Genomic DNA, 13,572 nt, shown 5'->3' on the forward strand with positions numbered 1-13,572 from the left:
ACACACTCAGGCTGTGCGTATTTAGCTGAGAGGATCCAGTTGGCCTTGTGCTTTGCTATAAGCTGATTGCTGCCGGGACAGAGGTCCCTGGGAGACAGGCAGCTAATTAAATTAGCATCCGTGCAGAGTGAAGTGTCTTCCTGAAGGCACTGATCTCATTTGGGATGAAACACATAATTGAATTTGCCTTTTCTCAGTGTAAATTTCCAGCACCCCCTGCGTTCCCTCACATTCGAACAAAGATTCAGGGGACAACAGGGCCGAACTCACCACTGCCTGCTGATTAAATCCCAACACCAGGTAGGTTAAAGTAAGTCAGTGCCTGATCTCATGGAAGGCCAAAGAAAAAAGATTGTCCAACTCCACACTTAAAGAATGGCCCCTTGAGTGAGGCTGTTTAGCACCAACTGACCCCAATATCCCAAACAAGGGATAGCGTCAAGGAAACAAATCATGGAGAGGTAGTTAGGGGGTTTTAGTGACTCCATCTTTTCTCTGTGTGCTTGCATACATTTTCTGACCTTATTGGGCCGGGGTTATGCTCTAAAAATAACGGCAATCCTAACAGCAGTCACCAGACTCACCGTTATTTCTGGTAGAGCAGCTTCCAGCGACCGCAAATGCGCAGCTAAACGCAGAAACCCAGAACTTCCTCCACCGGGCGCCCTGCTCCTCCGCAAACTCCGTGAGAAACGGCACCTCGCAGGCTGACTCGCCGTTAAAGTAGACGGAACGGCGAGAGGTTCCTCCACTGGACCTGATAGAAACAAAGCAATCTCGCCAAAAAAAGTGCCTCAAGTTTTTTGAGTCGAAGCACCCTTTTAACGGCTTGGTAAGTCTTAACGACTGCCAAACAACCTCCCTGTCACGGGAAATTTACTTTTACAAGTGTGGAGTCTCATTCCTTCAGATATTTATTGTTGTTGGACATTTTTTTTTAATGTTTTAATTTTTATTTTTTTACTTTTTATTTCTGTCTCTTTTATCTCCGTCTTTTAATTCAATGTTTTTTACCCTCTCTTTATTTTGCTTTCTGCACCTGATTTTACAGTGAATTCACTATTTTAACTCACACTTCCTGGTTCAGTCTCTGCGCTGCTTATTAACAATGCTTTAATCAGATTGGTTAAGGGGATACACAGAAGCTTTCCCCTTTCATAAAGGCCCGGGAGAGGGGCCGAGAGAGGGGGAGAGAGAGGGGCCGAGAGAGGGGGAGAGGGGAGAGGGGACAGGGAGAGAGGCCCGGGAGGAGCCGAGAGAGGGGGAGAGGGGGCAGGGAGAGGGGACAGGGAGAGAGGCCCGGGAGAGAGGCTGAGAGTGGGGGAGAGGGGAGAGGGGAGAGGGGACAGGGAGAGGGGCTGAGAGAGGGGGAGAGGGGAGGTGGGAGAGGGGGCAGGGAGAAAGGCCCGGGAGAGGGGGAGAGGGGAGATGGGAGAGAGGGCAGGGAGTGGCCCGGGAGAGAGGCTGAGAGAGGGGGAGAGAGAGGGGCCAAGAGAGGGGGAGAGGGGAGAGGGGGCAGGGAGAGAGGCCCGGGAGAGGGGCTGAGAGAGGGGGAAAGAGAGGGGCCGAGAGAGGGGGAGAGGGGAGAGGGGGCAGGGAAAGGGGGCAGGGAGAGAGGGAGAGGGCACTGGGAAGGGGGACTGAGTTGGGGTTGGGAGAGGGGCCCGGTTGAGAGGGAGAGAGGACGTGAAGAGGAGGCCTGGGAGAGGGGCCCCAGAGTGGGGCCCAGGAGAGGGGCCCAGGAGAGGGGCCCGGGAGAGGAGGCCCATAAGTGGGAGGCTGAGAGGGGGCCGGGAGAGGATCTTGCAGCATAAAAGCCCATGAAAAGTGTGTGGGCAAGACCAAGTCTAACGAGCATCTGGTGCCGTTCGTTCGCTGCTCAGAGCAAAATCTGGCCCAATGTTTCTCCGAAATGTTTGTTGATTTTCCTCTGCTTGTTTCAGTTGTGCCTCATTGCTCCCTAATCCCCTCCCCCAATCACAAATCACTCAACAGCTCCCTAGGGTGCAACAAAAGCCGAGCCCAATCCTATCATCTGCCACTCTTGGTCTCTTCCCCGGTTACTCGAAGCCCACCGGGGGCATCTCCCCCACCCTCTGCCCAGACTGTGCTCACGACTGAACGAAGCCTGTGGATTATCTCCCACCGAGTTTCCCACAGCATAGGAACAGGAGGAGGCCATTCAGCCCATCATTGAATTAGATCATGGCCGACCTCTACCTCAACTCCATTCACCCCCCTTTGCTCCATATCCCTTGATACCCGTACCCAATGAACGTGCATTCAATTGGCCCCCAACAGCCTTTGGGGGAGAAGAGTTCCAACTTGCTGCCACCCTTTATGTCAGAAAAGTGCTTCCTAATTTCGCTCCTGAATGGCCTAGCTCTAATTTTAAGATTTATTATAGAATCATAGTGGGTACAGCACAGGAGGAGGCCATTCGGCCCATTGTTGCAATGCCGGCTCTTTGAAAGAGCTATCCAATTAGTCCCATCCCCCTGCTCGTTCCCCATAGCCCCGTAAATTTTTTCCCTTCAAGTATTTATCCAATTCCCTTTTCAAAGTTACTATTGAATCTGCTTCCACCACTTTTTCAGGCAGCGCATTCCAGATTATTACAACTCGCTGTGTAAAAAAATGTTTCCTCATGTCGCCTCGGGCTCTTTAGCCGATCACCTTAAATCTGTGTCCTCTGGTTACCGACCCTTCTGCCACTGGAAACAGTTTCTCCTTATTTACTCTGTCAAAACCCTTCATGATTTTGAACACTGCTATTAAATCTACCCTTAACCTTCTCTGCTCTAAGGAGAACAACCCCAGCTTCTCCAGTCTCTCCACATAACTGAAGTCCCTCATCCCTGGTACCATTCTAGTAAATCTCCTCTGCACCCTCTCTAAGGCCTTGACATCCTTCCTAAAGTGTGGTGCCCAGAATTGAACACAATGCTCCCAGCGGAGGCCTAACTAGTGTTTTATAAAGGTTTAGGTCCCCTCGTTCTTAATTCCCCCACCAGAGGAAATAGTTTCTCTCTAACTACCCTATCGAATCCTTTTATCATTTTAAACACCTTGATTATATCACCCCTCTATCTTCTGTACTCAAGGGAATGCAAACTGTTTCCAGTGGCAGAAGGGTCGGTAACCAGAGGACACGGATTTAAGGTGATCGACAAAAGGGCCAGAGGTCACATGAGGAAACATTTTTTATGCAGCGAGTTATAATGATCTGGAATTCACTGCCTGAAAGGGCGGTGGAAGCAGATTTAATAATAACTTTCTAAAGGGAATTGGATAAATACTTGAAGGGAAAATATTTACAAGGCTATGGGGAAAGAGCAGGGGGGTGGGACTAAATGTCTCATTGGGACTAATTGGGACTAATTAGGACTAATGGGCTCTTTCAAAGAGCCGGCACAGGCACGATGGGACAAATGGCCTCGTCCTGTGTTGGACCTGTTATGATACTATGATATCAGAGTGTTACAGTGAGGGTGTGGGGTATATCTGTGTTACAGTGAGGGGTGTGTGGTATATCTGTGTTACAGTGAGGGGTGTGTGGTATATCTGTGTTCCAGTGAGGGGTGTGTGGTATATCTGTGTTACAGCGAGGGCTGTGTGGTATATCTGTGTTACAGTGAGGGTGTGTGGTATATCTGTGTTACAGTGAGGGGTGTGTGGTATATCTGTTACAGTGAGGGGTGTGTGGTATATCTGTTACAGTGAGGGGTGTGTGGTATATCTGTGTTACAGTGAGGGGTGTGTGGTATATCTGTGTTACAGTGAGGGGTGTGTGGTATATCTGTTACAGTGAGGGGTGTGTGGTATATCTGTTACAGTGAGGGGTGTGTGGTATATCTGTGTTACAGTGAGGGGTGTGTGGTATATCTAAGTTACAATGAGGGGTGTGTGGTATATCTGTTACAGTGAGGGGTGTGTGGTATATCTGTGTTACAGTGAGGGGTGTGTGGTATATCTGTTACAGTGAGGGGTGTGTGGTATATCTGTGTTACAGTGAGGGGTGTGTGGTATATCTGTGTTACAGCGAGGGGTGTGTGGTATATCTGTGTTACAGTGAGGGGTGTGTGGTATATCTAAGTTACAATGAGGGGTGTGTGGTATATCTGTGTTACAGTGAGGGGTGTGTGGTATATCTGTGTTACAGCGAGGGGTGTGTGGTATATCTGTGTTACAGTGAGGGGTGTGTGGTATATCTAAGTTACAATGAGGGGTGTGTGGTATATCTGTGTTACAGTGAGGGGTGTGCGGTATACCTGTGTTACACTGAGGGGTGTGTGGTATATCTAAATTACAATGAGGGGTGTGTGGTATATCTGTGTTACAGTGAGGGGTGTGTGGTATACCTGTGTTACACTGAGGGGTGTGTGGTATATCTGTGTTCCAGTGAGGGTGTGTGGTATATCTGTGTTAAAGTGAGGATGTGTGGTATATCTGTGTTCCAGTGAGGGGTGTGTGGTATATCTGTGTTCCAGTGAGGGGTGTGTGGTATATCTGTGTTCCAGTGAGGGGTGTGTGGTATATCTGTGTTCCAGTGAGGGGTGTGTGGTATATCTATGTTACAGTGAGGGGTGTGTGGTATATCTATGTTACAGTGAGGGGTGTGTGGTATATCTGTGTTCCAGTGAGGGGTATGAGACGTTAAATTAAATCCGTCTACATATTTGTTGGATTGAAAATATCCTATTTGAAAAGGAGCAGGGATTTCTCCCCGGTTTCCTCCCTCCCTCAACCAACACCAGCAAAATAGATGAACTGGTCATTGTCTGATTTGCTGTTTCTGGGGGCTTGCTGTGTATAAATTGGCTGCCATGCCTGCTGATGGAGCTGCTTTCTTGCCCCACAGGCGTGCGTCTGGACCGTGTGAGGGGAGGACGCCAGAAGTACAAACGACGGTTTGTGGAGGACAGCGCCGTTTACCTGAACTCACAGTATTGCCAACCCGCCAAAAAATCAGGTACGTTCCAAAACTCCGGCGTGTTCAGCTGTTGGCATCACCAGTAGTCTAGGCAGGGGGGTTTGAACTGAGCCCAGACGATTGGTAAAAACGTTCTTTATCGGCACTGAGAACCAGAGCAAAAGGTTGAACTGGAATATCCCTCCTTTTGCCAAGTTCAAAACCGGGTGGGATGGAAATGGGGTCATGGCTTGAATTCCGAGATTTGCTGCTGGATGTCCTTTGAAAACCACGGAACCAGAAGTTCAGCCCAGAAGGAGGCCAGTCGGCCCATCGTGTCTGTGCTGGCTCTTTACTAGGGCAATCCAAAAACTAATCCCACTGCCCTGCTCTCTCCTCATAGCATTGTATCTGCTTCAAATATTTATCTAATTTTCCCTTAAAAGATGCAGCCAACCCCACCGTGGAAAGCATTCTGTGCTCCAAAACCCTTTGATAAAAGACATTTCATCCTAAAGTCCTCTTCTGACTTTGTTAGTGACCATTTTAAATTGATGACCTCTCATCACTGACGCCCCAACCAGAGGGAATAATCTCTCCTGATTTATTCTATCAAGACCCTTCAAAAAAACCTTTATCACAGCTCTTCTTAACCTTCTCTGCTTTTGCAGAATAGTCTCAGTATCTCAAGTCTCTGCTTATAACTATAGCTTCCCATTTGTGACATCATCCTGGTGAATCTACACTGCGCACTCTCTTTAATGTCCTTTCTATAATGATGCTGAAAACTACACACAGTCCTCGAGTTATAACCTAAACAATGTTTTGTACAAACCGATCAATGCTTCTTTTCTCTTGCACTCTATGCTTCTATTTATAAAACATGCTGGACCCTTTAATGGCTTTATCTACCTGCGCTCTCAGGAAATTCAATCTCATTGAACTAATATCACAGAAGTGAATGGATAATTGGTGTTTTATTTCACAGCAAAAGAAGTTTAAGTTTAGATTTTCCAATTGCCATTATTTTAATACCATTGTCAGCAAGTTTAACATGACGTTTGGTGAGACCTCACCTGGAGTACTGTGTACAGTTTTGGTCTCCTTATCTAAGGAAGGATATACTTGCCTTAGAGGGGGTGCAACGAAGGTTCACTAGATTGATTCCTGGGATGAGAGGGTTGTCCTATGAGGAGAGATTGAGTAGAATGGGCCTATACTCTCTGGAGTTTAGAAGAATGTGAGGTGATCTCATTGAAACATATAAGATTCTGAGGGGGCTCGACAGGGTAGATGCTGAGAGGTTGTTTCCCCTGGCTGGAGAGTCTAGAACTAGGGGGCATAGTCTCAGGATAAGAGGTCGGCCATTTAAGACTAAGACGACAAGGAATTTCTTCATTCAGCAGGTTGTGAATCTTTGGAATTCTCTACCCCAGAGGGCTGTGGATGCTGCGTCGTTGAATATATTCAAGGCTGAGATAAAGAGATTTCTGGACTCTAGGGGAATCAAGGGATATGGGGATTGGGCAGGAAAGTGGAGTTGAGGTTGAAGATCAACCATGATCTGATTGAATGGCGGAGCAGGCTCGAGGGGCCATGTGGCCTACTCCTGCTCCTATTTCTTATGTTCTTATGTCGTTGTGAAGGGGTTAATGCCAGCACTAAAATAACACATCAGGGAAATCTCAGCTCTGGTGTCTGGTTTGCCTCTTGGATCCTCCTCAAGAGTCTGACTGACAATCGGTGACCACATTAGCTTTAATGGCCACTTCACCTGATCTCAACGGATCCGATCCTATTGAACCCGAATAGGTGATGGGTTGAGGTGGTGAAGGATCTTACCTCAGAGGAAGAACCTGCAAACCTGTCTCCCTGTCCTCTGCCAGCCAGTTAGTCACGGCAACAGGTTCCAAGAGGAAATTTTGGGTGTCCGGTGTCTGATGTCGATATCAGGATGGTTTCGGAAGTCGTTAGTTTTCTTTGGAAAGGAGGCAACGTTGAGGTTTTTCAAGATTATGAAGGGAACTGGGCAAATTGTTCACTGTGGTGAAGACAGGGGGGTGAGGGGGCCAGGGGGGCTGGGGTGACGGGAGGTCAGGGGTGACGGAGGTCAGGTAGGTCAGTGGGTGACGGGAGTTCAGGGGGGTCAGGGGTGACAGGCGGTCTGGGGGTGACCAGAGGTCACGGGGAGACGGGGGGGGGGGGGGGGGGTCAGGGGGAGACAGGAGGTCTAGCGGTGACCAGAGGTCAGGGGGTGACGGGGGGGTCAGGGGGAGACGGGGTCAGGGGTGATGGGGGAGTCAGGGGTGACTGGAGGTTAGGGGGTGACAGGGTTAGGGGGTGAAGGGAGGTCAGGGGAGACGGGCGGTCGGCGGAGACAGGGGTCAGGGGGTGATCGGAGGTCGGGGGAGACGGTGTGCAGTGAGGGTCAGAGGGCAGTGAGGGTCGGAGGGCAGTGAGGGTCGGAGGGCAGTGACGGTTGTCCCACAGACTAAGAGCTTTCATTGGACACTGACAGATTGGGCCAATAAACATCCATCAATCAGAGTCTCTGGGATCCAGCTCATAATTAAAAACCTTAATTTTTCTTCCAGGGAATAAAATTGTTTCCCATCTCCTGTTGGTGGAACCAGACAAGATCTTCGCGATGCCTGACCCAACTGCCCCCGAGAGTGATGTCAAGGTCCTCACGACACTCTGTGACCTGGCAGACAGAGAACTGGTCGTCATCATTGGCTGGGCCAAGCACATCCCAGGTAGCAGTGTTCCCCTGAATAGAAACCCTGGGGTCAGCCTGAACCTCTCGTGTGTGTGTGTGTGTGTGCGGTGTGTGTGTGTGTGTATTCGTGTATCTGTTTGCGTGTGTGTGGGTTTATGCATATTGGTTTACGTATGTGTGTGAACATGTACATGAATGCATGTGTGTGCATGTATGTATGTGTGTATGCGCATGTGTATGTGCGTGCATGTCCATGTGTGTGTATGTATTTCATATGTATGCATGTGTATGTGTTTGTCCGTACTTGTATATGCATGTGTGGGTATGCATGTTTTTGTGTGCACATGTGTACATATATGCATGGGTGTGTGTGCATGGGTGTATTCGTGTGTTTGTATGCATATGTGTGTATGCCTGTGTGTATGCATGTGTATGTGTGTATGTGTATGCATGTTTGCGTGTGTGTACGTGTGTGCATGTGTATATGTATGTGTGTGTGTTTATGTGTGTGCGTGTTTATGCGCATGTGTGTGTATGCATGTGTGTGTGCTTATGCGTATGTGCATTTGTGTGTATCGTGTATTTATGCATCTGTGCATATGTGTGTGTATGTATGCATGTGTGTGTATTTGTGCATGTGTGTCTACATGTGTATGCGTGTGTGTGTGTGCGTGTGTGTGGATGTGTACATATATATGTGTGTATGCACATGTTTGTGTGCATGTGTATCCATGTGTATGTGCCTGTCTGTGCATGTGCATGTGTGTATGCATGTGTGTGTATGCCCGCGTATGTGCATGTGTATGTGTATGCGTGTGTGCATGCATCTGTGTGTGTGCGTGTATGTATGCGTGTGTGTCTGTATGTGTGTGTGTATATGTGTGTGTGTGTATGTGTGTGTGTGTGTGGGGCGGGAGGGGTTGCTGTATCTCTGTGGGATGTTGTAAATGGAATTAAACACAGTGAAATGCCAGACTGTGAGATTTCATCAATTAGCCTCCCAATTCACCAATAAAGTATCAGCATCAGGAAAAGCTTTTCGCTACAGTCACTGCGCAAATATTGAAGAAATGTTCGGAATCAGTTCAAACCCTTGGGGGGAGGGGGGATTTCCTGGTGCAAACTGTGTCTCTGAGACCAAACCTGGCCCAGCACTGAAACAGGGTGAGAATCACAGTGGATGCCATTGTTTCATTGTTGCCCTGTTTGATCTCGGTCTCCCAGGGAATATTTCTCAAATTGTTCCTTCAGGTTCTTAACATGTTCTAGATGCCGATTTTTATTAAAATCTTTCTTCCCTGCTCCCACCTCAAACGTTTCTCTCCTCTCCTGAAGGCACTGACACTTCCGTTCCTCAGGCATTGGCGACTCTCCGATTTCCAGAGACTCTGCTCTAAGAGTGAGCTTAGATAGTGAGTGTGGGCCGAAAATTCAACCCAAAGGGTGTCCTGTCCCCGTCAGATATCCCCTCCTCACCGCCATCCTCACCCCCTCCTCACCCCCCTTCCCTCCACCGAGGGGCGTTAGGTGGAGGGGGGTCAGGAGGGTGAGGGAGGAGGAGGCGTGAGGAGGGAGCCGGGGGGCGAGGGGGTGAGGAGGGGGTAGGGGCGAGGATGGAAGGAGGAGGGGGACGAGTAGGGGCCGAGGGAGGGGGGGGAGCGAGAGGGAGGGGGGTGAGAATGGAGGGAGGTGGGGCTGAGGTGGGGGGGAGGGGTGAGCAGGGGGCGAGGGGGTGGAGGGGGAGGGGGTGTGGATGGAGGGTTGAGCAGGAGGCGAGGGGGTGAAGAGGGGTTGGGGGTGAGGGGGTGCGGGTGTGGATGGAGGGAGGAGGGGGTGAGGTGGGGGTGAGGGGGAGGGGGTGTGGATGGAGGGAGGAGGGAGTAAGGAGGGGGAGGGTTGAGCAGGAGGCGAGGGAGTGGGAGGGGGTGGTGGTGAGGGGGAGGGGGTGTGGATGGAGGGAGGAGGGGGTGAGGAGGGGGTGGGGGTGAGGGGGAGGGGGTGTGGATGGAGGGAGGAGGGGGTGAGGAGGGGGTGGGGGTGAGCAGGGGGCGAGGGGGTGAGGAGGGGTTGGGGGTGAGGGGGAGCGGGTGTGGATGGAGGGAGGAGGGGGTGAGGAGGGGGTGGGGGTGAGGGGGAGGGGGTGTGGATGGAGGGAGGAGGGGCTGAGGAGGGGGGAGGGGTGAGCAGGGGGCGAGGGGGTGAGGAGGGGGGTGGGGGGTGAGGGGGAGGGGGTGTGGGCGGAGGGAGGAGGGAGTAAGGAGGGGGAGGGTTGAGCAGGAGGCGAGGGAGTGGGGAGGGGGTGGGGGTGAGGGGGAGGGGGTGTGGATGGAGGGAGGAGGGGCTGAGGAGGGGGGAGGGGTGAGCAGGGGGCGAGGGGGTGAGGAGGGGTTGGGGGGTGAGGGGGAGGCGGTGTGGATGGAGGGAGGAGGGGGTGAGGAGGGGGATGGGTTGAGCAGGAGGCGAGGGAGTGGGGAGGAGGTGGTGATGAGGATGGGGACCTGGATCAGGCTTAGCTTTGGTGCAGTATGCTGCCATTGTATTTGACATTAGAAACATTTCAGTCCCCACAGAAAGTCCAACCAGTAACACCCACCATCTTACCTTCGATGGTTTCACCCCTCACCATCTCCCTGATTTCACCAATTACTCTTCCTCTCACCTCAACAATTCCTCCCTCTCTATAAAACCAAATTTCCCAAAGACTCGGCCAATGATCCCATACCTGGCGAATCTCCTCCCACAATCCAACACGTGATCCAAGAGAAAGGCAAATCCTCTTTCTCTCTCTCTCTCTCTTTCAATATCACTGTGGTCCTTTCCCTGCTGAACTTTCCTCCCTTGTTCCTGCCCCGCTCACATCTCTTCGCACTGTCTACTCCAGTTCGTTCTTTCTCAGGACATCAAAACTGAGGAACTCCTCGCCCCCTCGGTCTTTCCTTCCTCCTATAATCTACAGGCTTCAAACCAAACTCGGAGTCACCTAATTGCCACATCCCAACTCACCTCGTCTTTTACCCTTTCCAATCTTGGAGTCCTCACTGTGGCCCAAACCGTTCACCTGGGCTTCGGAACAAAAATAATATAAGAACGAGCTCAGCAAGGGTGAGTGGAGTTTGCTTTTTTGTCCGTCTGACAGAGCTAATTAAAACTGAAAGTGCCCCACTAAGTGGAAATTAATTAATTGTCAAAAACGAAAGGCTTAGGGGCCATGGCAGTGATCAATACCTGTCTCCAGAAGAGCTGAGGGCAGCTTGCTGTACAATGTCACTCTGATAAGATGCAGCAAGTCACCGTCAAGATGCATATTATTTGTTTTTGTCTCTTCTTCTTTCTCTCAGTTTTCCTACAAAGGAAACGACTCCCCGTCTCCCCGTCTCCGCGACTCCTGGTCCCCGACTCCCGGACCCCGACTCCCCGTCTCCCCGTCTCCCCAGCTCCCGGTCCCCAACTCCCTGACTCCTGGTCCCCGACTCCCGGACCCCGACTCCCCGTCTCCCCAGCTCCCGGTCCCCAACTCCCTGACTCCTGGTCCCTGACTCCCCGACTCCCGGTCCCAGAGAACCCAAAGAGTGTCAGTCAGCTATTCCACCGTGGGGGCCCAATCCTGTCCTCGCCAGAAGTCCACTCTCTCACACACACACACACTCTCTCACACCCTCGCACACATACACTCACACACTCACACTCACTCACACACGTGTACTGGCTTTCCAGCAGGATTGGGACTGATTAACGGCAGGATCTCCGGATGCCTGTCCTCCCCCACCTCCACCCCACTCTACCATCACTTTGACTGAGATCAGTTAACACAGGACGGGCCGGGGATGAATCTGTGGCCCTTCTCATTTACACACTGGAGACCATCATTACAGATTTAGGGAGGAACTGACAGAGCAGCACGGAGGCTTGAGATTAACACATACTTTCTCTGGGCCCCTCCAGTACCCCGCCTCACACACACATCCCCTTTCACTCCTCAAAATGGGGTGCGGGTTCACAATCTAAATGCTCTGATTTGAATTAACTATTCTCTAAATCAAATCCAAATCTTTGCGGAAATACGGGATTCACCATATGAGCAATGGGACCGATACTACCAGTGAGCTATACGAACATGGGGGGCATCACAGCCCAGTGTCCACACACCCATAGTGGGTGATTTTAACCTGTCTCACCCGGTGGGAAGGGGTTTACACTCCGCCCCTTTTTGACTTCATTGGAGCATAAAATCGGGCAGGGGATAAAACGGGCATCTGCGCCGATCCCGATCCCGATCCTGACCCGATCCCGATCCCAATCCCGACCCGATCCTGACTCGACCCCGGCCCGATCCTGACTCGACCCTGGCCCGTTCCCTCCCTAACCCTGGAGTGCAGAGGCCTATTTTAGGCAGAACCGGGAGTCTCGGAGTCTCGGTACAGACGGTGCATTCACACATTGAGCCATGGGGATTAAAGCTTTGTCATCAGAGACAGAAAGTTCAGTGTCTGTGAAGGACCTCATTCCATGACACCAAACGTCTGATCTCCATCCTATCGATCTGCTGATTACTATCTGTTAATTAATCTTTTCTAAACCCAGTTTTGTATTAATCAGCTAAAAAAAAAAATGAAAATAAGAGTCACTTGGGATCCAGAGGCAGAGGTGTTGTTCAGATAAAAATCTCCAATGGCAAGTAATGAAAGCGAAAGAGATTGTTCAATGCTCTAATCACAGCCCCTGTGTGATTATCAGTCCTGTGGATCTTAGATGAAAGCTGCCATGTTATCCTGATTTGATTGCAGCTCTCGTGTTCAATGCTTCAGGCAGTTTTATGAGACACTTTCCCCTCTCCGTTCCCCACAATCTTACAAATGCCGGAATGTGCATTTTGATCCTCAGAGTTGCTGAGTGTTCGGGTGTCTGTGGGACACTAAACTGGTAAAGGTGATTGTCCAGGCCCAATGATATGGAGACATTTTGCCTCCAGCATATAAAGCATCAGAACACAGGCAGTCCCCCACCTCCCATAAACCTGGTAACTACAGGCCAGTCAGTCTAACATCAGTGGTGGGAAAACTGCTAGAGACCATTGTCAAGACAAAATTAATTGTCACTTGGAGAAGCAAGGGTTAATAAGAGGCAGCCAGCACGGATTTGTTAAAGGCAAATCGTGTCTGACTAACCTGATTGAGCTCTTTGGTGAAGTAACAGAGAGGGTTGATGAGGGTAGTACAATAGATGACTTTCAAAAGGCATTTGATAAAGTATCTCATAACAGACTTACCCGGAAAGTAGAAGCACATGAGATTAAAGGGACGGTGGTAACTTGGGTACATAATTGGCTAAGGGATAGGGGGCAGAGAGTAGTGGTGAATAGATGTTTTTCTGACTGGAGGGAAGTTTGCAGTGGGGTCCCCCAGGGATCGGTATTGGGACCATTGCTTTTCTTGTTATATATAAATGACCTGGACTTGGGTGTAGGGAGTACAGTTTCGAAGTTTCCGGATGATACAAAACTTGGCAATGTAGTAATTAGTGAGGAGGATAGTAGCAGACTTGAGGAGGACGTGGACAGACTGGTGAAATGGGCAGACACAGGGCAGATGCAATTTAATGCGGATAAGTGTGAAGTGATGCACTTTGGGAGGAACAACATGGAGAGGCAGTATAATCTAAATGGTACTATTTTGAGGGGGGTGCAAGAGCAGAGGGACCTGGGGGTGAATATTCACAAATCTTTGAAGGTGGCAGGACAAGTTGATAAGGCGGTTAAGAAAGCGAATGGGATACTCGGCTTTGTAAACAGGGGCATTGAATACAAAAACAAGGAAGTCATGCTAAACCTTTATAGATCACTGGTTAGGCCTCAACTGGAGTATTGTGTACAATTCTGGGCACCACACTTTGGAAAGGGTTTACCAGGATGATACCAGGGATGAGGTACTTCAGTTTTGTGGAG

At 50.2% G+C, this 13,572-nt stretch overlaps 1 protein-coding gene across 1 annotated transcript in view; it reads left to right on the plus strand.

Moving 5' to 3' along the window:
• LOC137305835 (estrogen-related receptor gamma-like) overlaps positions 1–13,572 on the plus strand; it is a 38,602-nt gene that overhangs the window by 19,572 nt on the left and 5,458 nt on the right. Inside the window, exons 4-5 of the mRNA XM_067974761.1 lie at positions 4,862–4,972; positions 7,507–7,668. Of these exons, the coding sequence (XP_067830862.1) occupies positions 4,862–4,972; positions 7,507–7,668 (273 nt within the window). The remainder of the gene's footprint in view (positions 1–4,861; positions 4,973–7,506; positions 7,669–13,572) is intronic.

This window comes from Heptranchias perlo, chromosome 41 (genome assembly GCF_035084215.1).
Source record: "Heptranchias perlo isolate sHepPer1 chromosome 41, sHepPer1.hap1, whole genome shotgun sequence".
Taxonomy (NCBI): domain Eukaryota; kingdom Metazoa; phylum Chordata; class Chondrichthyes; order Hexanchiformes; family Hexanchidae; genus Heptranchias; species Heptranchias perlo.